General features: G+C 38.5%; 1 protein-coding gene across 4 annotated transcripts in view; it reads right to left on the reverse strand.

Annotated features, from left to right (window-relative positions):
* Positions 1 to 27013, reverse strand: part of WDR72 (WD repeat domain 72) — a 206744-nt gene that overhangs the window by 145481 nt on the left and 34250 nt on the right. For all 4 annotated transcript variants that reach the window (XM_040492729.1, XM_040492730.1, XM_040492727.1 and 1 more), the window contains exon 12: positions 25724 to 25919. In XM_040492729.1, coding sequence (XP_040348663.1) covers positions 25724 to 25919 — 196 coding nt within the window. The remainder of the gene's footprint in view (positions 1 to 25723; positions 25920 to 27013) is intronic.

Genomic DNA, 27013 nt, shown 5'->3' on the forward strand with positions numbered 1-27013 from the left:
AGACAGAGAGATGGTGCACATGAGTGAGGGGCAATGAGACAGAGAGAGAGAGAAAGAGAAGCAAGGCTCACCAGGGCTTGTGTTTTACCCAAAGAGGGGCTCGTGTTCGCCCGAAGCAGGGCTCCAGCTCACCCAATGTGAGACTCAAACTGTGACACAAACTGTGAGATCACGACCCGAGCTGAAGTCAGAGGTTTAATGACTGAGCCACTCAGGTACCCATTGAGTAGATATTTTAAAAGGCTTAGAAGGTTCTGGCACACAGTATATGCTGTGCTACATGATAGCCCCCCTCTGACACATGACAAGTTCTCATTCAGACCTTTGTGAGTAGTTTAACAAACTTTCTTGGCTCTGTGGCTCTGGGATCTGCCTGACACCCAGGCCTGAGGTCACTGGGCATATGACCACAGCGGGCCCCCACTGTTTCCTACCTGCAACTCAAATGTCTCTTCAATCAGCCTTGTTTCTCAGGCTAGGTTATAATCACAATCAGTAGGATTATATATTTGACTTATTTTTTAATCCTCTTTAGTAAACCAGGCTGAAGTCTGGCCTAAATTAAAGGATAGATAAATACTTCTTAATGGATTATATGACATCAGCAACCTGGCTAATGATTTTTTACTGTGGCTACACTTGGGATTAAATCCAAACTCCTTGACCTATAAGTCATATTCTTGCCTCTGATTCCTCCCATGTCATCCTCCCCTTGCTCACAAATCAGATCTTTTTTTTTTTAATTTTTTTTTCAATGTTTATTTATTTTTGGGACAGAGAGAGACAGAGCATGAACGGGGGAGGGGCAGAGAGAGAGGGAGACACAGAATCAGAAACAGGCTCCAGGCTCCGAGCCATCAGCCCAGAGCCCGACGCGGGGCTCGAACTCACGGACTGCGAGATCGTGACCTGGCTGAAGTCGGACGCTTAACCGACTGCGCCACCCAGGCGCCCCACAAATCAGATCTTTTTAAAATCATCCTTAGAATAAACAAATCCTTGCCTGCTAGGTCTAGCCATTCTTTAAGTATTAGCTGAATATCTCACCTCCTCAGAGATGCCTTCTAAAGAAAATCCTTATCCTCTCTTGCATTGTTTTCTATGTCAGCTTCTTCCCTTTATTTTACAGAACTTAACACATTTGTAATTGGTGTATTTTATTTGCTTACTTAAATTCAGGGCTGCCTCCTTACCAGATAATAGATAGATAGATAGATAGATAGATAGATAGATAGATAGATATGTCTATCTATCTATCTATCTATCTATCTATCTATCTATGTATCTATATCGATATCTATATATATCTAGATATCGATATAGATACATAGATACATAGATACACATTTTGGCAAGTATATATTCTATGAGAGCTTGCAACAAAGCAGGGCTCAATACCTGTTCACCGAATGAATAAGTTAAATGTTACCCTTTCCCTATAGCAGTGGAAGGAGAAGGCTATGAAGGCATCAGAGCATAACAGGGTCCAGTGTGACAGGAGTTAATGCCAAACTATACTCATTAAAAACGCTGACCCCAGCACCAAGAGATTGTCAGCCCTGGGAACAGTGTGTCATTCACATGCCTGGTACCTGCACTACCTCTCCACTATGTTGCCAGGTCCTTCCTGATGCCTCGAGAATTTGGAACTGGAAACAGCGAATCAGTCTCCAAATGCAACATGTTGACTTATGGAGTGGTCATTTCATGCTCCATGGACTAAGGAGCAGAATATGCTAGAATACAGAGAGAAAAGACTAAGAAAATGCACAGGAAGAGACAGAAAATGCACAGAGAGGGAAGAAAAGGGAGGCAGAGAGAGGGAGAGAGAGACAGACCCTCAACTTTCTAGTTCTGTGTTTAGTCCTTTCTAAGGACTATTGCCCCTCTGAAGCCTCTGCAGCACACCCCTGAGTCCTTACAGTAAGTACTTCTTTCTGATAAAACCAACTTAATTCGGCTTCAAACTGCTTCCTAGCTACCTGAAGGACCTAATAAAGAGGGAACAGAGATGTTTCTTCTATTGTTGAAAAGGCCGAGTTGGAGAACATCCAAACAGATATGTAAAGTTAACAGTGTAGAGTTCCAGGTAGTGGTAGAAGCACAGAGACAAAGGCTGAGGCATGAGCAGCAACTGGGTGTGGACTAAGTCTCAACGAAAGAATATCATCTCCAGGAGAGTTTGCAGTGAGATGTGTCAAGACACCAGCACAAAACCTTTAGAAATTTCTGTACACAAAGAAGAAAGAAGAGGAAAAGAGGAAGACTCAGAAACCGTTGTAAATCAGTATGTTTCTAAAGGACAGCCATATTTTAAATGCATTAGCATTGCAGGGGCACCTGGCTGGCTCAGTTGGTTAAGTGTCTGACTCTTGATTTCGGCTCAGGTCATGATCTCATGGTTCAGAAGCCTGAGCCCCACATCGGGCTCTACACTGACAATGCGGAGCCTGCTTGGGATTCTCTCTCTGCCCCTCCCCTGCTCTCTCTCTCTCTCTCTCTCAAAATAAATAAAATTAAAAAAATAAATAAATGCATTAGGATTCTCGATGCATATAGGATACCTATAGGGTTTCTTTTTTTTGCCTGTTTTGATATATGAGTTTTAATATATGGCAAATAATCATTTTGTGATGTGCCTGTTATGAAATTTGATTTTGAAGTACCAAGCTATCTTAAAGCAAGATGTGTTACCATGAAGGATGCTGCTTTCAGTTGTGGGAGAAGAGCAAGGCAGAGTAAAGAGAATACTTTCAGATGATAAAATATGGCTTAAAGATGTAACAGACTTGAATGTCTATGTAAAGAAAGGGAAGAAGGAATAGTAATATTCCAACCGTTAATTCCTTTCCAAATAGCCAAAACTTGCTCCTTTGATTTTATGTCTCTTGTAATTGGCCCATATTTTTAATATTTGCTATCTTCTATCTAAACAGTTATTTCAGCTTTCACTGATAGTTACTTTCCAAGATCAACAAAATTATTGTGGCATATTACCAATTTATGGATAGTTTTAAATTACTTATTTTAAATCTCCAACCAGCCAAATTCTATCCTAATACTTAATAATTAGACCCACTAAATCAGTGGGAAAAGGAATAGCTACTATCCCAAAAGGAACAGAAATCATTAAAAAAGAAATCATAGTCACTTGATGAATCTATCAGCAAATGATCAGAAATAAATTGATTAAAAAATAATACCCAGATAGAGTAACATTGTATCACAATGTACAGAAACATTTTATTTACTTAAAGTTACACGTAAATAAATGTGACACAGTGACTAACTTACTATAATCCATGGTGCTTTTCCTCAGAACAATGCAGGAGAACATCTTCCTCAAAATAAAATTACTACAGGAACATAATATCCTCCCAGGCCACTAAAACCATATATATTGTAAACCTACAAATTTTATTGTGTTTTTTTTTTTAATTCCAGAGTAATTAACATATGTCGTTAAATTAGTTCATATTAGGTGTGCAATATAGTGATTTAACAATTGTGTGGATTACTCAGTGTTCATCAGAATAACTGTACTCATAATCCCCTTCATCTAAGTACCTCCACCCTCGGTAACCATCAGTTAAACCTACAAATCTTAAACAATTTGTTTCACCAAAAAATAAAAACTTTTTTTTCTTTTTGGTTAAATAGTCTCCACTCGTAGCACAGAACCCAGCATGAGGCTTGAACTCATGACCCCAAGGTCAAAACCTGAGCCAAGATCAAGAGTCAGATGCTTAACTCACTGAGACACCCACGTACTCCTAAAAACATTTTCAATTAAATATTCAGCTTACTGTGGGATTGTGAAAAATCAAAATTTGGTAAATAATTCCTATTATGGAATTAGCAGTGAATATAAATTGTACTTATATGAAGAACGCTTACAACAAAAACAAAAAATATGTACGTGGATACATTATAGAATTAAGTCTCTTTTCAGGCCAGCATTTTATAACTGATTCCACCACGATATTGGGCTGTGAGAGAGAGGACAGAAATATTTCAGAGTACCTATCTCTAAAACAGAATATAGTTAAAAAAAAAAAAGGCCTCATTATCAAATTTAGCAGTCAAATTCATGAAATCAGTTTTCAGCAAAACAGCTAACTGACAGCTGTCATCAAAATCCACTTATCAAGGAATTTGACCACTGGGTCTGTTGTAAGATTTATCATTTATCTTGTTACACACGAAGTTCATTGCCTTTTTTCACAGAAGGGTAAGGAGATGGACTGGGTGTCCCCTTACTAACAAAACCATTTCACAATTATTTCATCTTACTCCAGAAAATGTATAACTGATGGAGATTCTGATCAGAGATGGAGAATCCTGAAGGTATCAAACGTAGCTAACTAGAAAGTAAAGGAAGGGTGGGGAAAAGGAAAGGACCTGAAAACATTAAATTAGGCATAAAGGTACATACGGTCACTCCTTAATATACTTGAATAAAATATATTCAGCTGTAAAATAGGTTGTCAAGGATGTGGCTCATTTTGTTCCATATAGAGGTCCTAATATGATAACAGACTTACAATTGGCTTGGAGTCAAACTTCTACACCTGAAGGGTATATACATTTTTACAAAGTCCCTGACCACCACGACCTTAACCCCAGCTCTGTCACTGCCTCCAGCATATTCAGAGCAATACTGGGACTTATCAGCTGGGCCACACTCAACTCTCCAGAAAAACAGAATAAAGGGGTGGGGGTGGGCTGAAAGAAAAAAAAAGGCTTGACACACATAAGGGTGTATGGTTGCTGAGATGTATACAGAATACAAATAATGCATTCATTTTAAATAAATTTTAAACTAACATTCTCTTTGCAAGGTATGTACTTAAACATGTGCTAACACCATAGAATCTTCTATGACTAACTGAATTTTTAACCTCACTCTAAACTTAATACAATTTACAATTTAAGAGGTGATAGTCACAGAGAGTGTTTGTGTATTATGATGTGAAGAATGTATTTAATTAAGTTTGTAATTACCCATCATATACAAAACATTAAAATTGTACTGCTTCTGAGTTTTGCAAATGTCATTCACTCTGTTTTGTTTGATTTTTTTTTAAAGCTGGTATGTGTATTTTTTAATTTTAAAATATTTCAAGAATAGTTTTTTTTTTCCCCTCTCATGCTCTTGGTGGAAGGTTAAGTTAATTAGAGGATACAATATCCTTGATGAGATTTGATTCTATCATTTCTTCACTTAGGTAAATATCTTGCTGACTTGATCTGGAATTTTGCCTGGATAGAGGAATTATATTGGGAAAGAAAAAAATGGGGGTACAGTCTCCTGAAAAAGGTGCTGGATAATGGGTGAGGGCATATGAAAAGTCTCCTTTTTTAGGGGGGTGGGTACAGTGGAGCTGGGAGGCAAAAGAATTTAATTGCAATCAATTTTCCCTTTGGGACATGGCAGTCTTTCCCTGAGGCAAATAATGGGTGATCAGAGCTTCCAGCAGGCGTGTCAGGGTTTAGTTCGAAAGCACCAATGCTCTGTGTACCCTCACTATAGTCCTGACTCTCCAGGCCATCTGTAAAATTTCATTCCCTGTTCCTTTACCCAATAATCTTTTCCCATCTCTTCAATCTTCTATCCCATGGACTCACTCGGCCATGGGAACCTCCAGAAAGAATCCTACCTGAACACCAGCATGACAGGCAGAATTCTAAGAATAATCCCCAGTGGCCAGATCTTCATGTGATGCCCTCCCTCGTGACTATGATGGAATAGCACTACAATGATTATGTCGTGACATGGCAAATAAAATTAAGGCTTCTAATCAGCTGACCTTAAAATAGGGAGATTATTCAGGTGGGTCAGGCCTATTTAGGTGAGCCTTTTAAAAGCAGAGAATTTTCTCTAGCTGGTGAATCGAGGGGGAAGTCAGAGAGATTTAAAGCATTAGAGGGATCCAAAGTGTCATTACTGGTTTGAAGATGGAGAAGGCCACATACAAAGGTCAGAGTGGCCTCTAGACAGTGACAGCTGGTGAACAACCAGCAAGGACCTCAGACCTACAGCCATAAAGAACTAAATTCTGCCAAGGATCTGAATGAGCTTGAAAGTGAGTGAGTTGTTCCCCAGGGCTTCCAGCTGAGATCCCAGGTGGCTGAACCTTGAATTTGGCCTGTGACCAAGCAGAGAACCTAGCTGATCTCACTTGGGCTTCCTACTTATGAACTGTGACTGTAAATGGACGTTGCTTTAAGTGACTAAATTTGTGGAAATTTGTTACACGGCAACAGAGAGCTAATACAATTAGGATTTGCCGCAATGCTTTTACTTTGGACCAGATTTAGACCTCAAATTTGTTATTCTTTTTTTAATTATTTCATGTGAAATTTCCTGCTTCATAAACTAGTCACATAGAGTCATCAAGTCATAAAAAGTAATAAATGTGAAGACTGGTTAGACATTTACTTTTTTTTTAATAACCCCTTCTCTCATCCTCATGGTCTATTAGGAGCCATGAAGATATTTGTTAAATAGCTGGTAATAAACAATCATATAACACATGAAAAAAAATGCCTTTTAGGGGTGCTTAGGTGACCCAGTCTATTAAATGTCTGACTCTTGATTTTGGCTTAGATCATGATCTCATGGTTCCTGAGTTTGAGCCCTGCACTGGGCTCTGCACAGACAATTGGAGCCTGCTTGGGATTCTCCCTCTGCCTGTCTCCTGCTCACTCTTTCTCTCTCAAAACTAAATAAATAAACTTTAAAAAGCACTCAATTATTTTGGAAAAAATCATATGTAAGATACATATTATCATCATTATCACCATAATTACTATTAGCTACCACTGAGGCTTTTTAAGTGCTAAAGCACTTTGCTTAGCACTTAATATACATCTTATTTAACTTCTGTTTAATTTTATTTATTTTTATGTTATTTTATTTTTCAGAGAGAGAGTGTAAGCAGGAGAGAGGCAGAGAGAGGGAGACACAGACTCTGAAGCAGGCTCCAGGCTCCACCACAGACCATGAGCACTAGCATGTTCAGCAATGAGGGTTTTTTTTTTTTAATGTTTTAATGTTTTATTTTATTTACTTATTTATTTATTTTTGAGACAGAGACAGCATGAGCAGAGGAGGGGCAGAGAGAGAGGGGGACAGAGGATCCAAAGCTCTGTGCTGGCAGCCGAGAGCCCAATGAAAGTCTCAGCCTCACAAACCAGCAGATCATGACCTGAGCTGAAGTTGGACATCAACCAACCAAGCTACCCAGGTGCCCTAACGCTGAGTTTAAAATAGTAGATAATGTTTGGGGTGCCTGGCGGTTCAGTCAATTGAGTGGCCAACACTTGATTTCAGCTCATGTCATGATCCCAGGGATCCCAGGCCCTCTTTCTCTCTCTCTCTCTAAAATAATAATAATAATAATAATAATAATAATAATAATAATAACAATAAAGTAGGTAATGTTTGGTTGGCAATATGGAGAAGAGAATTGAAGAGTTTGACTGACAAGGTAATCAGTTAGGAAATTTTCAATAGTTTATGCAAAAGATAATAAAAACCCCAATCTAAATCTATGTCTAAATCTATGTCTCTAAACCATTTTATTTTTAAACGTTCTTGGCGCCTCTGAAATATATAATTCCATGCCTTACTGGAGGCTTACAAAATAAAATGCACCATATAATTTATCTTTCAATGATCACAGTTCATCACCAGACACTGTTGATAGTATTGGGCCCAGGAAACAGTACTTCCCTCTGAGATTACTGATCAGGACTGTCATCAAATGAACTGTTTAGGTTTCTTACATAGCCAGGGGCCTTTGGTGGATTCCTAACTACATAGAACCATTTCCTTATCCTTCTTTAGCCAGAATATGTTTAGTTTTTTTAATTTGAGTAGAGTTGACAGTGTCCAACATAGTGATTAGACAAATTTATAAGTCATGTGTAGCTACCATCTGACACTACACATCACTATTAAAATATCACTGATTATGTTTTTTATGCTGTGGCTTTTATTCCCATGACTTATTTATTCCATAACTGGAGGCCTGTATCTCCCACTCCCCTTCACCCATTTTGCTCATCTCCCTATCTCCCTCTCCTATGGCAAATGAATTTGTTCTGTATATTTATAGGTCTGATTCTGCTTTTTGTTTGTGTATTCAATTTCTTTTTTAAGAATTCACATATGAGTGAAATCATACAGTGTTTGTCTTTCTCAGTCTGACTCATTTCACTTAGCATAATACCCTATAGGTCCATCCATGCTGTCACAGATAGCATGATCTCATCCTTTTTTATGGTTGTGTGATATTCCATTACATATAAATATATATATTTATATATTAAAGAATATAGATAGGTCTTCTGGCATCAGCCATTATCTTACTCAGTGAATTAGAATTAGATTCTAAATTAGAAGATAACAATGGAACATTATTCAGCCTTAAAAATAGAGAGTGATCTGACACATGTTACAACACAGATGAACCTTGAGGACACTATGCTAAGTGAAATAAACCAGTCACAAAAAAAGCCCCACAAATATTGTATGATTCTACTTATATCTTATATCATATGATTCTACTTCTATGAGTAATCAAATTTATATAGAGAGAAAGTAGAATGATGATGGTCAAGAGCTGAGGGGAGGAAGGAGTGGGAACTTATTTTTTAACGGGTACAGAGTTTCACTTGGGGAAGATGAAAATGTTCCAGACGTGGATGGTGGTGATGGTTCCACAATGTGAATGCACTTAATGCCACTAAATGGTGCACTGAAAAACTGTTAAAATAGCAAATGTTATGTTATATATATTTCACCACACACACAAAAAGCAACTCTGTTGATGAGACAGCTCAAGGAAAATACAAACAAAAAGATAAGTACACTGAGAAGAGACAGAGGGAATGACAGAGAGGGCTTGAGGAATCAGCACAACCTGAGAAACAGGCGCTGTTGGTTACTAGGGGAAGGGGATGCCATGGAAGGCTGCAGGCGGAGAGAAAGAGAAAAGAAGGACATTGGTGACAGTGACTGCAGAGAAGTCAAGTACCTGCCACCCAGAGGATGACAACTGAACCTGGCAGTGAGGGAACCTCAAGAAGAGGAATAGTGTAGACAAAAGCCAGATTAAAATACGTTCAATAAAGGGGAGACAAGAAAGCAAAGACACAGGGTATAGATGGCAATTTGTAGGAAACTATCATTTACTTTGGGGAGAATGACAAAGATAATAGAAGCTCACAATTCCTTATCCAAAACATTTAGATCCACAAGGTTTTAGAATTCAGGATTTTTTTTATTTTGGAGAGATAAGATAATGCACATAGGTTTATTGTTAAATAGCTGTAGGAGAGTCTTGTAGAGAAGACAGTAATCAAACAAGTCATTTATCTGCAGAAAAAAAGAATATTTACACTCAGTGGAATAAATAACCTCATGTGAGTTAAGATTTGGTTTTGTTGCTTTACCACAAACTAATAAAAAACACTTTTTTCAGAGCTTTTGAGATTTTGAATTGTGGCAAAAAGAATGTGAAACTGTATTGAAAATAATCAGTAGCCAGGAGGCCAGAAGTAATGAAACAGATAATCTCTGAGATGAGTTGCTAGGATATTCAGTTTACGGTAACGTAGGATATCACATCATGCATTTGACTTCTCCTTCTATCTATACAGGTAAGCTAAGTCATCTAATTCCAAACCTCAGGTTGTACCGATTGTTTTTTCTCTGTCATCTAAATTAAATTGTGATTTGCTAAAGATTCTTTTAAATCTAGTGCTTTAAAGAAAACACAACTTCCTTTATGAAATCAATGATGATGGATAGCTTTGCTAATAGACCAATTTTGGGGGAATGATCATAGTTGTAAGAAATGGAGACAACAAAATTAATAAAAAATTATGGCCATAAAATAAGGAACATATTAACAATGGGGTTTTCAAACTAGACTTACAAATGATGCTTCTGGAAGTAAGAAAAAATGTGATGATTAAAAAAAAGTTAGGGGGGCCTGGGTGGCGCAGTCGGTTAAGCGTCCGACTTCAGCCAGGTCACGATCTCGCGGTCCCTGAGTTCGAGCCCCGCGTCGGGCTCTGGGCGGATGGCTTGGAGCCTGGAGCCTCTTTCCGATTCTGTGTCTCCCTTTCTCTCTGCCCCTCCCCCGTTCATGCTCTGTCTCTCTCTGTCCCAAAAATAAATAAAAACGTTGAAAAAAGAAAAAAAAAAGTTAAACCTCCAGTGCAAATCATGGCTTCAAAGTAAATTGTTTTGTCAAATCTGTGTGTGTGTGTGTGTGTGTGTGTGTGTGTGTGTGTGTGTGTGTCAAATCTTCTTATTCCAATTACTTTCCTAGAATCCTAAGCCCTAAATGTTCTCAGTTCTGATCTATCATTTAGTTAAATTATTTGGATAAAGTCTTTATCCAAATGGATAAATAAAAGACTTTATCCAAATCATTTAACTAAATTTGCAAAAATAATTTGCTATCCACTTAAATGATGAACTAACTATAAGATGACATCCTGTGTCCCTCAATGGAGCTTCTGTTACTCTGATGCTTCCAAGTGGCTGCAAAAAGCTCTTTGTCTTCTCAGCACATGGATGTAGAGGGGGAATGGAATCCACATGCACTTGAATGTGAAAAGGACTGGGGAAAATAGTGGACCAATCCATGCCCAGGACTTTTTGACAGGCTGAGATTAGCAACCAACCTTTTCTATAGCACACAAGATAAAATCTGGCATTCCCACAGTCAAACTTTCTGCTCACCACTCCTAGTCAAGGATTTGACCTTTGGATTTCGTTTTCACCTGATTCATCCCTAGAAACATAAAAGGCTCTTCCCATCAAATCCTAACAAGTTAGTGGGAGAGGTTGGATATTATTGATACATTCAGATGAATTAAGTGCATCCAATATTCTTTATCTTTTAGCCAGATCAGAGAACCTACTTTCCCAGAGAATAACAATCATTACAGTCCACTGAGTCTTGCTTTCCAATCATTTCTGTGGCAGCTGGCTACTGGGAAGTTGCTAGGGAATTGAAAGGCAGCATGAGGAGGGGCAGATGGCTCCTTTGGGTTTATTTTGCCAAATATGGCAGCTGTGAAACCCACTAACGTTCCAGGTGTCCATATAAAATGCTTGCAGAAGGGGCCAAACTAAGGAGGAGCCACAGAGCAACCATCCCGATGTGTTCTGCTGCTGTGGAATAAGCTCCTGAGAACATTAAATTCAGATATGTAACAGAAGTATCCAACAAGCACTTGATCCAAAAGTGTAATTAGACTGCAGAAATCAGCTAAAAGTGGTAATAGCAAGTATTTTCTTTACCAAAGTAAAACCCAGGAAGATAGCAATTGACAAGGTAAACAATAAGGCAGTTAAGGGTACTACTTAATTGGTCAAAGTAACTTTAAGAGAAAAAAATATTTAGCTTTATCATTTGAATGAGACTGTATTGATTTTCATATAAGTTTCGGAGCATACAAAATGTTCCAAAGATATCCTGCAAATATCACAACAATATGCTTAATACATATTAACATGATAGGAGATTGAAAAAAAAAAGGTAGGTTGAATAATAGCTTAATTAAAAGGGACACACATATACATACACGTAAACACCTGTGTATGTGTTTGACCAGATAACAATTCATCATATAATGTAGATTTTTAAAAATAAGTCAGGGATATCTAAAAATAATATAGAGCCATATTCATAGGAAGTATAATTCTGTAATAAAATGTAGATAATTGTTCAAATGTTTATAACTAGTAAGAATTGACAAAGAAGCAAATCCAAATTTGGGAAAAAATTATTTGTGTTTATTTTAATAGCATTTCAATGCAATATCTAGATTTTAAAGGGCACAGTAGAAACTACCTCATGTAGATAACATTTTTTCTTGAGTTTTTCTACATCTGTGGAATTTCCTCACTTTGAAAAGATTGTGAAATTATAAGATCAAATTAACATTTATATAATTTCACCAAACTAGAGATCTATGTTCACTAGGTAGAATTATAGAAGACTACTGTGTGTGTGTGTGTGTGTGTGTGTGTGTGTGTGTGTGTGTGTTTCATGTAGGAGGTGTGAGCATGCATTCACGTGTGTTTGTGTGTGTATGCATTTACATGTGTCTAATAATGTAATGTAATAATTTATATCAATGTAAAAAATATACAATGAGCCTTATATGCTACTCTTCAGTGATACAGTGTTCATTGTTGGATTTGATTTAATAAGGTTAAATTATTTATTATTGTATTTTTGCTCTGATATATGTATATGTGTCATACACATACAGAAACCTCTTAACTTCTTTTCATGCCATGGACCCCTTCAGCAGTCTGGGGAAAGGTGGTGAACCAGCCTTTTTTCACAATATTGGTTTAAAATGTCAAAAGTAAGGGGCCACTGGGTGGCTCAGTAGGTTAAGTGTCCGATTTCAGGTCAGGCCATGACCTAACAGTCCATGAGTTCAAGCCCCACGTTGGGCTCTGTGCTGACAGCTCAGAGCCTGGAGCCTGCTTCAGATTCTGTGTCTCCCTCTCTCTCTGCCCCTCCCCTGCTCATGCTTTGTCTCTCTCTGTCTCAAAAATAAATAAAAACATTAAAAAATAAAAAAATAAGAAAGTAAAATGTCAAAAATAAAATACATAGTATTACAAAGGATATCAATTATGTTGAAACGCAATAATCAAAATATATTAAAAACCAAACTTATATGCTTCTTTATTAAAGCATGAAATGACAACACCTAGTGGTATACCTAAAAGTTTATGGCAGTGGGAAACATAAATGGTACTTTGAGGTACCGGTGACAATTGTGGTGCAATATGAAAATATCTGTGACATCTATTGTTTACAGTGTCACAGGTAATGCTAATATTGCTGTGAAGCATTTGCTACGTTCAAAGTGGAAAGAAACACTTCATTTCATTTAGCAGTCTCTTTAAAAAGGAATTTGTGGATCGTGGAGTCAGTGTAAGGTTAGGTTGTGTATCTGAGACCTTAATCCTTCTTTAGGAAGGCCTGGATTGCTATATACTTCCCTCTTAGGACCGCTTTTGCTGCGTCCCAGAGGTTTTGGGCTGTGGTGTTATCATTTTCATTGGCTTCCATGTACCTTTTTTTAATTAATTTTTTTAAGTTTATTTATTTATTTTGAGAGAGACAAAAATAGTGCAAATGGAGGAGGAGCAAGAGAGGGAGACAGAGAATCCCAACCAGGCTCTGCACGGTCAGCTTGGAGTCTGACGTGGGGCTTGAACTCACAAAACTGTGAGATCATGACCTGAGCTGAAACCAAGAGTCGGATACTTAATTGACTGAACCACCCAGGCACCCCAGCTTCCATGTACTTTTTAATTTCCTCTCTAGCTTCTCGGTTATCCCATTCATTCTTTAGTAGGATGTTCTTTAGTCTCCAAGTATTTGTTATCTTTCCAAATTTTTTCTTGTGGTTGATTTCGAGTTTCATAATGTTATGGTCTGAAAATATGCACAGTATGATCTCAATCTTTTTGTACTTGTTGAGGGCTGATTTGTGTCCTAGTATGTGATCTTTTCTAGAGAATGTTCCATGTGCACTGGAGAAGAATGTATATTCTGCTGTTTTAGGATGAAATGTTCTGAATATATCTGTTAAGTCCATCTGGTCCAGTGTGTCATTCAAAGCCATTGTTTCCTTGTTGACTGTCCGTTTAGATGATCTCTCCATTGTTGTAAGTGGGGTGTTGAAGTCCCCTACTATGATGGTATTTTTATCAATGAGTTACTTTATGTTTGTGATTAATTGATATATATATTTGGGTGCTCACACATTTGGAGCTTAAATGTTAACAATTGTTAGGTCTTCTTGGTGGATAGACCCCTTAATAATGATATAATGCCCTTCTTCATCTCTTGTTACACTCTTTATTTTAAATCTAGATTGTCTGATATAAGTATGGTTACTCTGGCTTTCCTTTGTCGACCATTAGCATGATAGATGTTCTCCATTCCCTTTCTTTTCAATCTGAAGGTGTCTTTAGGTCTAAAGTGGGTCTCTTGTAAACAGCATATAGATAGATCTTGTTTTCTTATCCATTCTGTTACCCTATGTCTTTTGATTGGAGCATTTAGTCCATTGATATTTAGAGTGACTACTGAAAGATACAAATTTATTGCCATTATGTTTCTTGTAGAGTTGGAATGTCTGGTGGTGTTCTCTGGTCCTTTCTAGTCTTTGTTGCTTTTGGTATTCATTCATTCATTCATTCATTCATTCATTCATTGCTTTTCTCCCCTCAGAGAGTCCCCCTTAAAATTTCTTGTAGGGCTGGTTTAGTGGTCATGAACTCCTTTAATCTTTGTCTGGGAAACTTTTAATCCCTCCTTCTATTTTGAATGACAGCCTTGCTGGATAAAAAATTCTTGGCTGCATATTTTTCCCGATTCAGCACATTGAATATATCCTGCCATTCCTTTCTGGCCTGTGAAGTTTCTGTGCATAGGTTTGCTGCAAACCTTATCTGTCTTCCCTCATAGGTTAAGAACTTTTTTTCCTTTGCTACTTTCATGATTCTCTCCTTGCCTGAGTATTTTGTGAATCTGACTATCATATGCTTTGTCAATGGTCGGTTTTTGTTGAATCTAATGGGAGTCCTCTGTGCTTCCTGGATTTTGATGTCTGTATCATTTCCCAGGTTAGGAAAGTTTTCCACTATGATTTGCTCACATAACCCTTCTACCCCTTTTCTCTCTTTTCATCTTCTGGGACCCCTATGATTCTGATGTTGTTCCTTTTTAATGAGTCACTTATTTCTCTAATTCTTTTTTTTTAACTTTTTAAATTTATTTTTGAGACAGAGAGAGACAGAGTATGAACAGGGGAGGTTCAGAGAGAGAGGGAGACATAGAATATGAAACAGGCTCCAGGCTCTGAGCCATCAGCACAGAGCCCGACGTGGGGCTCAAACTCACGGACTATGAGATCATGACCTGAGCCAAAGTCAGACTGTCAACTGACTGAGCCACCCAGGCACCCCCTATTTATCTAATTCTTAAATCATGCTCTTTTGCCTTATTCTCCCTCTTTTTTTCTGCTTCATTATTCTCCATAAGTTTGTCCTCTATATTGCTGATTTGCTGCTCTTCCTCATCCACCTTGCTGCCTTGGCAAGCATTTGAGATTGCAGCTCAGTTATAGCATTTTTTATTTCATCCTGACTAGCTTTTACTTCTTTTATCTCTGAAGAAAGGGATTCTAATCTATTTTCAACCCCAGCTAGTATTCTTTTTTTTTTTTATTTTTTTTAACGTTTATTTATTTTTGAGACAGAGAGAGACAGAGCATGAACAGGGGAGGGGCAGAGAGAGAGGGAGACACAGAATCTGAAACAGGCTCCAGGCTCTGAGCTGTCAGCACAGAGCCCGACACGGGGCTCTAACTCACGGACCGCGAGATCATGACCTGAGCCGAAGTCGGCCGCTCAACCGACTGAGCCACCCAGGCGCCCCCCCCAGCTAGTGTTCTTATTACCATGACTCTAAATTCTGGTTCAGACATCTTGCTTGTTCTGTGTTGATTAAGTCCCTGGCTGTTGTTTCTTCCTGCTCTTTCTTTTGGGGTGAATTCCTTTGTTTCATCATTTTGAAGAGAGAAAAGGAATTAATGAGGTAAAAAAAATAAAAATAAAAAAAATTAAAATTAAAAAAACCTGAAAATTAAAAAATTAAAAACAACACACACACACACAAATCAAATAAATGATGCTAGATCCTAGGTGCGTTTTGGTCTGGGTGTTGAAAGGAGCTTGATAGATTAAAGTGGGGGGAGAAAAAAGAAAAAGAAAAAAAGGAAAACGTTTGAAAATTTGAAATAATGAATAGAATGAAGTAGAATAGAATGAAATGATGTAAGTAAAATAGAATTTGAAAAATTTACGAAAAGGTAAAAAATATAGTAGAAAAAATTAAAGAAAAATATTTTTAATAAAAATTGAAAATAAAAATATTTTTTTTTCTCTTTCTGTATTCAAGAAAAAGAAAAACAAAAAAAAAGAAAAAAAAAGAAAATTGAATAGACGGGTCAGTGAACACACTGAAATACGATTGAAATTACATCGTTTTCTCCTAGAAGTCAACCTTTCAAGTACTTTATAGTCCATAAACTAAGCAGGCAAAGAGACCTGTGTTCCTGAAGAACGAGCTTGGCCCCGCTAGGCAGGGCTTAGTGTAATGTCTCTGTTTTCCACTAGATGGCGCTGCTTAGCTTACCGGAGTGCGTTGTTGTGGCGCTTGTAGGTGTGTGCGCATGCACCAGAGGGTTGAAAATGGCGTAACCCAGCTACCGACCTCTAGTGTAAGACTCTGTTTTCCCTGCTCAGCATTGGCACACCTGTCCTTTGTCTTTGGCTTCTGTCCTTCCCGCTTTTACACTGTCCGTGACCAAGCCGTCAGGTTGCCAGGCAGCACCTCCTTCCTGAGTTTTATCTCAGATGCGGCTGTTTTTCCTGACCCCTCACTTCTGAGGGACTGTGGTTTTGACCCGCTCAGACCTTCTGGAGGAGGGTCTCACGGAGCAATGGCTGGGTGCCCCCCGGCCCCCAGAAGCACTCGTGGGACTGCGCTACTGCCGATGCCAGAGACTGTGGTTGGGTGCAAGCCCACTCCAGAAAAAGTTCACGCTATCGTGTAGCAGCAGCGTTTCAGGGATTATGGCAAATCACAACACACATCTGGCTCCAGGCTTCACTCTTAACAACCTTGTTCCAGCACGAGCAGGTGTGGTTGTTCTCCAGGATCCACTGGGACTTTTGCCTATGGAGAGTCCTACCAGCAGGGGAACCGCCTTTCACCATGTCGCCCAAAGACCTCCTGGACTTCACTCTGCTCCTGGGGATTCGCCTTTCCCACCAGCACAGCCAGGTATCGAACTGCGACGTTTCAGAGTCTGCACTCCCCCTGTTTATACAGTATTAATGGAATTTAAACCCTCTCCTTTCTCCTTTCTCCCTTTTTAGTTCAGTCCCTGCAGCTGTTTCCACTTTTCCACTTTCTCTCCAGCTGCTCTTGGTGGGGGGGAGGGTACTTTTCCCGTATCCCCCCTACCCCCCATCCCTGTCCTCTCTCTGCAAGCAAAAATCGCTCTCTGCCCTCTGCGGGTTGTCTCTCCCCCCCCCCCCCCTTTCACCTCTCCGTGTCGCGTACCTGCTTATTTCTGTGGTTCAGGTTGTGCAGATTGTTGTGTTAATCCTCAAATCACTTTTCTAGGTGTGCAGGATGGTTTATTTCATGGACACAAGATGCAAAAAAAACTTCCATGCTGTTCCTCTATCTTGGCTCCTCCCCTCTTTCTTTTCCTGATTATAAGTATTCTAGTAAGTGTGAAGTGGTATCTCATCACGATTTTGATTTCCATTTCCCTGACGGCTAATGACGTTGAAATCTTTTCACGAGCTTGTCCGTCGTTTGCATAGCTTCCTTGAAGAAGGAAATATTTGAGTTCTTTTTCCTTTGTAAAGTTGAGTTGCTTGTCTTTGTGTTGTAAGAGTTCTTTATATACACGCTTGATATTAAACGCTTATCAAATATATAATTTGCAGGGGTGCATGGGTGGCTCAGTCAGTTAAGCGTACAACTTTGGCTCACATCATGATCTCACGGTCTGTGGGTTTTGAGCTCTGCATTGGGCTCTGTGCTGACAGCTCAGAGCCTGGAACCCGCCTCAGATTCTGTGTCCCCTCTCTCTCTGCCCTTCCCCTACTCACGCTCTGTCTCTCTCTCTCTCTCTCAAAAGTAAATAAACATTAAAATATTAATATATATATATATAATTTGAAAATAATTTCCTCCATTTTATAGGCTGTCTTTTCACATTCTGGATAATGCACAAAAGGTTTTAATTTTATGAAGTCTCATTTCTTATTTTTTATTTCTTGCTTTAGTTTCATTTTTATTAGAGCAACCATGTGGTGTATGTGTATGTAGATATATATGTATGTATGTGTGCATACATATATATACACACATACATACATGTGCTTATGTGCATGCATGTGTTTGTGTATACACATATGTGTTTATATGTATGCACATATATGTGTATATGTATACATGTGTATGTATGTATATACGTGTATATATTTATAATACATGAACACATACATAATTAATAAAAATAATACATTAGTAAATAAGTGACATTAATAAAAATAAATCCAGTATTCTTACATATAGTAATGTCCTACGTCTTTTCTGCAACATTGTGTTAAGTGTCGTCACATCAAGTAAGGCTCTGATCAATTTAATTTAATGATTTGCCAAAGAGTGAACAAATTAACAGAGGCAGAATCTACTGTATCTAAATATTAGGCAATAACATTCATTTGATACATTAGGCATGAATAATGAGTCATAAATGCAAACTGCTATGGTAATATATGAAGGATTTATAGTAAGTCCAGTTAATATTTATTTAGTGCTAAATTCTATGAAGAGATGGTGAATCTTTGAGGAATTCAAAGTAGACTGGAGTAACACTGATTGGAAAGGGTAGAGAACAAGAATTCTAACCTAGCAGTCTAAATCCCAGGGCTCATTATCATTACTTCTCTGGATGCTAATTCCCACTTGAGACATTAAACTTTGACAATTGAGCAAATATTTTAGTAGTTAACCTGCAAAGTTCATATACTAAAGTGTGTACATACACATGAACATATACACACATGCACACACACACAATATTACATGAATCAAAATTTCAAATTATAGTGTAGCTGTGATAACGAGGGCCAGAGAGGAGGAAATAGAGATTCAAAAAATAGACAGCAAACTAAAAATACGTGTTGAGTAATAACATCAGTAATTATTATAATAAAGAAGAAAAGGGCATGGAAAAGGTGATGTAGGAAAAATCCCATCCTGCACTTTAATGTATCCTATTTTTCTTTTCTAAAAACAATCATCCCAAGAGGGTTCCATCTGTAATCTACCACAACAAAATAGCGTGGCTTTGAGAAAATAACATACTGGGGAGACAATTACCTGCCGGATGCTGCATACCCAAAATCTACCCTTAACACACACACATAATGAATGTCATCATCTGGTTGTGCTGACAAGGCACCTGTATCTGCAGAGGGGTGACCTTGATGAGAAAACCAAGCAAAACCGCCCATCAGAATGGTATGGTTGGTAACTAGTGGAATTAAAAAATATATATTTTATATGCTCTACAACTATAAATAAAGGAAACAAGGTAATACTTGTGGGCTGGAAAATTACTTCTCCATGCAGTGACCTTGTATGATATTTTGGTGTGGCAAAGTAAGAATTTAACCACATGATTCTACTCTTTTGGGAATAATATGACTACACGTTTCTGGGAATTTGTGTCGTCCATACAAGTATATATCCCTCACCCTAAACAATTAAAGCAAACTCAGATCTATAGTAGAAGATTAAATGCTAAATATTTTCTAAAATTAGGGCCTATTAGCTATTACTTGACAAACCTTATCTTACCTTTCTTAATGGTTTTATTTTTAATATTTTTAAGACTATGTATTTTGAAGCCACAAAATAATAAATGCTTCATGTATATGGTATCATAATAGACTAAATAATTTTCTAACTGGTACTAATTTCACTAAGAAAAAGAAATTAAGAAAGAAAATTTAACACCTGTGGTAAAAATAACTCTGAAATGTACTCTCTTCTTCCTGACTTCCTTAATTTCGTATGCATAGGCTTTGTTCCAATGGTCTGTTTATAAGATAGTTGTTTTAAGATTCAGAATGTGTTTTCCCACAGAAACCATGTCATAACCAGAGGCTGGGTCCTCAGGCCAGGCTCTTGGAGTAAAGCTTCCTGCTCAAGGTCACACAGCTCACATTACCTGAGCAGAAACAGGAATAAATGGACAAAAATAGACTCACATGGACCCTGAGTTCTACCCAGTCACTGGCAACAACTTCAGTCTCCCTTGAACTCTGGGCTGTAAGCCACTTCTCAGACTTCCTTAGGACTGCAGTCTACCATTGGTGGGATACCTTTCAATATTCTTCCTGAAGCAAGGAGCACTCACCTCACCAGCAGGAGTCATGGGAATGGACTGGCAGCTGCCCATAACCCGTGCAGCGTATCTATGAGCTTCGCAAACAGGGGAAAACATTTCAGCATGTTTTGGGGTGACTATCCTCCCATGGGCACAGGAAAGATTGCCCTAAGCAGTGATACACATGTTTGCTTCTCCTTCCCTCCCATCAGCTGTCACTTGTGCTGTCAGAGTGCCTGCCACTAACACTGTCTGGACTTGCAATTTGCTGTTTCTAATCCGTCATCTGAGAAATCAGATGACCAGAGCTGTTAGAACAGTGTGTAAATTGAGAGCCAGGCTCTGTGAGAGATAGCCAGAGACCCTCTCCTTGAGGAGAGCATCAGCAGGTTTCCTGGCAGCCATTTCTTTTCTTCTCGGACATTTCCTTATCTAATTCCCTGTTTGACAGTCTCAAAAAGCTGACCCACTTCTGCAAGAGGTGTTGCTATGTACAGTACAGTGGGAAACAAACCAAAAGAGACACACATCCTAGTGCAGGTGCCCTATACCTAGTCAGGGGATCTTCAGACTCAAAAAAATCTCTCTGCATTCCATCTCCTCACTAGCAAAATGGGTATAAACATACAGAGTTAACATGGCATAATGGATTAAAAATTATAAGCTGCTTTAGAATGAGATATTATGAAAATCATGATCTTTAAAAAGAACTATCATCATTCTTAGAAGTCTATAAAGCACACTGCAGGGCAAATCCAGCCTGCTACCTGCTTTTGTAAATAAAGTTTTATTGGAACACAGCTTCACTGACTCTTTTATATATTTTCTATGGCTTCTCTTGTGCCACAGGGCAGAGTTTGGTAGTTACAAAAGAGATCATATGGCCCATAAAACTGAAAAACTTTACAGTTCTTTGCAGAAGTTTTCCTGACATATCTTATCAAGAATTTTTTTTTTCATGTAAGTAAGTTTGGTTTCATTTTCACACACACACGCGCGCACACACACACAGACACACACATTGCTTAATATGGCATATTTTGCAACACAGACCATAAGCTTAACAGAAGACCTTCAAGAATAATAACAAGTGTTATATTAGTAACACATGAGAAATTCATGACACAAGTTTTCTATTATGTAAATCTAGTACCGTGAACAGTAAAGTCCTCAGAATTATTTTAAACTCAATTCTTAAAAGAATAATGAGCTCAGAGCTGAGATTTATTTCTGGTGTGTATTTTAGGGGAACAAAATCAGTATTACATTATCCCTGTTGTGTCTCACAGCAACGAGGGTGACAAAGCTGCCCAGAGTTGTCAGTGCCAAACACATTGCGGAAGCTCAAATATTAATCAAAATGACATCTCCAATTTTTTCCCTTCCTAATCAGGCCTAAACATCATGGGACATCCGGCAAATCAATAAGAGAAACTAGATGCCCTCATCACTCCCAACCTGGCAGCACTGCATTTTTAGCCAGAAGATGAGGGCCTTCACTGTTACATAAATACTTCCCTGCTTTGGTTGTTTGCCTCCCCTGGGGATGAACATGCCCACCTATGGCTCCAAACTTTACCCTGGCATGCATCCGACTATGCCACCTGTCACAATAAGAAACACTTCTTATGATTTCGAGATAAAATAGGAATGTGGACATATGGCTCTAGAGTATGCTTGTGCATCCTACCCCAGAGAATAAATAAATGAATACATAAATCTCATGAATAAAGTGAAAATAGGCTGTTTTAAAGGGTTGTGAAAAACTGACAATCTCTCATATTCTGTCCTCCACACCTGGGGAAGGTGGCACAGGGACTGACCTATGCCCCACCCTCGACCTTCTACAAAGCGGGCTTCTGGCACAGTTGAGAATGAATTACGTTTAGCTTCAGTCCCTTTCCCCTGCCTTTTCTTTCTAGGCCCCTTTCCCGCAAATCTGTATCCCACTGACACCTCCTATTTTCTCTCTATGAGCTTTGGAGTGCTCTAATGCTGGAAGATCTGGAAAATGCTTTGTTGTCAGTTTATCCCTCCTTCATGTATTTAGAGGAGGCAGAGTACTGGGGAAATGGAGCAGGGAGTAAGTCTAGTCGCACATGGAACTAAGTGTGAACCTTCTAGCAAAGCTTAAAGGAAAAAAAAAACCCAGGAAAATTGCCTGGAGTAGAAAATACATAGACTTACACCTGAGGAGATGAGACAGGCCCCATAAACTCCAGAAATCGTAGGGGAGAGTTGGAGAAGAATGCTACCTACAGTTGGGCAGCCATGATGTAAAAGCCACTACATGGGTCAATGTTAAGGTAAACTCATTTTTACTCAGTCTAAGGTCCAAGAAAATTTGTTAGTTAATTCATTCATTTACGTATCCATGTGCCAGGTAAATCAGTGAGCAAGCACATTCTATAGCCTCATAGGCCTCTTTCAAATTGTTTTGGCCTTAGCTGGTATTTTTCCACTCATTTTATGAAACTATAAACAGAAGAGGTTTCCGATCCTGAATTTTCTCACTTCTACAGAGAAATGATGCAACAGACATCTAGCACAGTGAATGTGATGGAAGTATTTTAGTCAGATGAAATCCAGCTAAGGAAAGAAAAAGTAGTTCATTACATTTTAAACAAAATTGGAATTGCAGAGGTTAAAGGCAACCCAAAATAAAGCCAATACCAAACACAGACTAAAAGGAACAACATAAACTTATGCAGAAAGGATGAGCATGGTGAGGAAATTTAGGGTGTCAGCCATGTGCACAGTGTTGGGGATTCAAATGAGATTGCTAATGGGAGGATATTTTGAAAAACTGAAGAGGCACATCACAAATATGAATGCATTTATGTAATTATTAGTAATATTTTCATCAATTATAAGTTCCATCTTAGGTTGAGTTAAGCTTGTTTATGAAGTATTAATGTAGATAACCATGAGATAAATAGCCTCACAGTCTCATTTGAAACAAACATTTCATAGTTTTATTTGGCTCTAAACGTGTACACATTATTTGATATGGAAATTCTATTTTATTTTTTATTTATTTTGAGAGACAGAGAGAGTGAGTGGGTGAGGGGCAGAGAGAGAGAGAGAGAGAGAGAGAGAGAGGGAGAGAGAGAATCCCAAGTAGGCTCCATACTGTCAGCTCAGAGCCTGATGCGGGGCTCAAAACTCATGAACTGCGAGATCATGACCTGAGCCAAAACCAGGAGTCAGATGTTTAACTGGCTGAGCCCCCCAGGGGATCCTGATATGGAAATTCTAAAATAAACCTTTTTTTTAAAGGAAAAAATATACATGACCAGCTGTAGAAGATTCCCAAGCTAGAGTATGGTGGTCCATAGTGGCCACAATAGCAATTACTGACCATTGACAACCTACTCCACCCTTTCCCTACTCCTCTGCATCTGCTCTGTGCCCCTGCCTAATGCCTAGAACTGAATGTCCCTCCTCTCCGACTTGCAGTTGGATCAAACTAATGAATGTGATTGCAGAGGGAGAGAGAAAATAATTTCTTCCAACTCTTTCTTTGTCTCAGTCCTGCATCTCTGGGAGGAGCTGTTTGTCTTCCATGACTTCAGGGAATGAATGACCATTCCTCCATAGCCTCGACTCTCACAGGGTTCCACTAACACTATTTTCTCCTCTTGTTGCTTCAGCCCTAGGGAAGTGATAAGAGCTTCCTGATACTACCAGTGTCTGGGTGATGGGAGCCTCACTATCCATTCCTTATCTGTTCCCTAAGTCCCATCCACACCCTTATAAATAGTCCTTTCATTAAAGTCTCTCCATTTGACCTACCCAGGTTAAATTCAATTTTCTGCCAGGACCATGACTGAAACACAATATAGGCATCTATTTATTGACATAGGAAGATGTGTGACAAAGCAGATCAAAATATTAATAGCAGTTATCTTTAGGCAGTAGGATAGGATTATTTTCTTTTCTTTATTTTTTTCTGTAGTTTTCAAATGTTCTACAATATTTAGTTATGGATTGGGGAGTACAAAAATAATAAAATTAAAATGCGATGTGGGAATAAATACAGATTCAAGACGTACTAGTGGCTTGGCTTCCCCCCTTTACTGACCACCCCATCAAAAACTACATAAATAAAAAATTGCACAGGCTGAGAGGTATCCCGATGGGGCAATGGAAGTGTAAACACTTGTCAGTACCCAGAAATCTCTTTATTCTCACTAGATTCTATTTTCTAGGAAAAATAGGTTTGGTTAGCCAGTATTCACAATTTCACAACTGAAAACAATGCAATTGCACATATTTATAAGTGCATGTGTTTGACAGACTTAGATTCCACAAGCAGAAATCAAGATTTTACTGCATTCTTTGATCATATTAATAATAGTTAGCTATTACTAAGGCCTTAACACCTATAGGCACTGTTTACAAGCATGGTCAGTATTAGTTAATTTAATCCTGACAGGAGGGTGGTATCATTACTCCCATTTCATAGATGAAGAAATTGACATGCAGTGAAGCCAAGTTATTGCCCAAGGCCAACCTTTGTTAGCAGGTCCTGGAAGCAAGCCCAGGCTTTAGAGCTCATTTTATCCATTATACTCCATTGTCACTCAGGTTGATAGATTACCTAAGAATTCTAAAACTCTCCTAATTTTGTGCATATTGTGCAAAGAAAGACAGGGCCCTCATACTGGTTCACCACTTATTAGCAATGTAATCTTGCACATGTACAAATCAGTTACAAATTCATCATCAATAGAATGGGGAATAAAACCTCCTCCACCTACACTAGAAGTTGTGATAATCTAATGGGAAATGAATATAAGGCCATCAAAGCTGTAAAGCAAGGTACAAACGTAAGACAGAATTATATTGCACCCTCCATACACCAGTACATTAGTCATCATCATTAACACATGAAAGTCAAATGTAAAGAAAATAGCAATTATTTTGGTGAAGTATGACTCTAAACTATAATATTATAAACTATCCAGTCTGTTAATAACCCCCAACATAAAACCACCACTGATTAATCAATAAATATCATGCTATGATTTCAGTGAAATGTACTCTCAAGCACACTCCCCTGACTCCCGTTCATTAATTACCTTGCCTTATTTGATAAGTTCCCAGCATCTGCCTGAAATGTGTTACTCTCAATCTTAAGTTACACTGTAAAACTTTTTTTTTAAACTTTGAAGTTCAAACTGTACATTCTCCACACGACGACGTCAAAAGTTCAATTGAGCCACTCAGTTTTCAGTTTCCCTGACTCAACTTTTTGCAGTTTTGTAATTAATTATATTCCATTATTACTGATCATCAATTAGCTCAAAATGTTGCTGAGATCATGAGTATGCTGAAGAAGGCAGAATTTAATGATAATTTGAGACTAGTAGGACACTAAATTTCTCTCTTGTTAATAATTAAAGTAGATAACTTATGTTTTTATTTATAGCTTCCAGAAATATCTGGCTCATTCCTGTGCAATGCTCTGTCAGCTAATCATCAGTTGGTCAAGATCTGACTTGGGCCACTGTGTTTTATTTTCCATACATGCCTTCAACCAAAGCCATTAAACGCAGCCCAACCAAAGGTTAAAGCAGGTGAGGTGGTCACCATGTAGTCTCTGGAACTCTCCACCCAGCCAAATGCTTTGATGCATAAATATGTAAAGAATCAAAGGGGTAACGTTCCAATTTACCTGTTTCAATTTCCCAGATGTAAGCGGAGTCGTCAGCACATCCAACAATTAAAAAATTCTCAGCTGGGTGCCATTTTATCATCCTCACAGGGAAAAGGTGCTTCCGGGCATGCAGGAGGCACCTCTTCCCCTCAAGGTGAAGGAGAGCCACGGAATGGTCACTGCACACACAGCAAATTACCTGATCACTTCTTAGCTATGGGAAAACAAAACAGAACAAAATAAAACAGATTTATTTGTAAGTGAATAATCAAATGCTTTTCTTAAAATTAAATGAGATTTTCCCCCCTAGTGACATAAAAATATTTTGTTTAAACATGATTTACAAAATGACATTTCTGTTTTCTATAGGACCTTTTCACATAACACTATAAAGAGGGGTTTTAAACACCAAGTCGATTTTAAATTCAGCAACTTATTAGGAAAGTCAAGAGACACAATGAAAAAGGAGAATTCCAAGCCAAATCTACTTATAAGATAAATGAAGGACTTGACCATCACTCAGCAAATTCAGGCAGCGAGGCAGACATCGGAAATAATGCAGAATAAAATAAACCCCAGAACTAATTTGTTGCCACAAAAAGAAGCTATTTGTAGACACAAGCTTAGGCCCAAGGGTATCATGAGCTGCTATTTTCCACTTAGAGCCTCAGAATGTGATTTGGTGTTCCCAGAACTATTCAGATTCTAATCCAAACAGGAAACTCAGTGTAGACACAATCTAAAAGAGGTAAGCATTAGATAGTTCCAACTGAATGCACAGCTTCAAAGACACAAGGATCAAAAATAGGCTCACAGGACAAAGATTCTTAAGATACTTTTTAAAAAGTCAGCATGTGGTTACCTTGAACACAGTTTAGGACAAAGACCATACATGCTGGTTGCTGTGAGGCTAATCTGGGAGGAGTTTACAGGGCAGGTCTGTGCCTCACCAAGAGGGCCGTGTGTTAGTCAGCCTGTGATGGGGGGTGGGTGGGATGGGGTGAGGAGGAGAGGGGGAGTAGGTAGTGGTTCTTCTGCCTCTTTGCTTCCTTTCTAACCATTTTTTGCAATGTGGATGCTCCTACCTTCACTAGGGTACCTAGCCAGAGTTTCAGCTGCTGTGTTTAAAGCTTTCGTTGGGATCCCCTGAGAACCTCCCCATGCCCATTACTGATCTCTTTCTGTGGGGTGTTGGGGAGCAAGTTATTTTTCCTAATTCTTTCTAAGGAGACTACAAAAATCCCGAGGGGAAAAAAAAATCACAAAATGGCAGGTGTGATATATGGGGAACCCAGACACGTAGAATAA

The sequence above is a fragment of the Herpailurus yagouaroundi genome, unplaced genomic scaffold, assembly GCF_014898765.1.
Source record: "Herpailurus yagouaroundi ecotype Mexico unplaced genomic scaffold, PumYag 184, whole genome shotgun sequence".
Taxonomy (NCBI): Eukaryota; Metazoa; Chordata; class Mammalia; order Carnivora; family Felidae; genus Herpailurus; species Herpailurus yagouaroundi.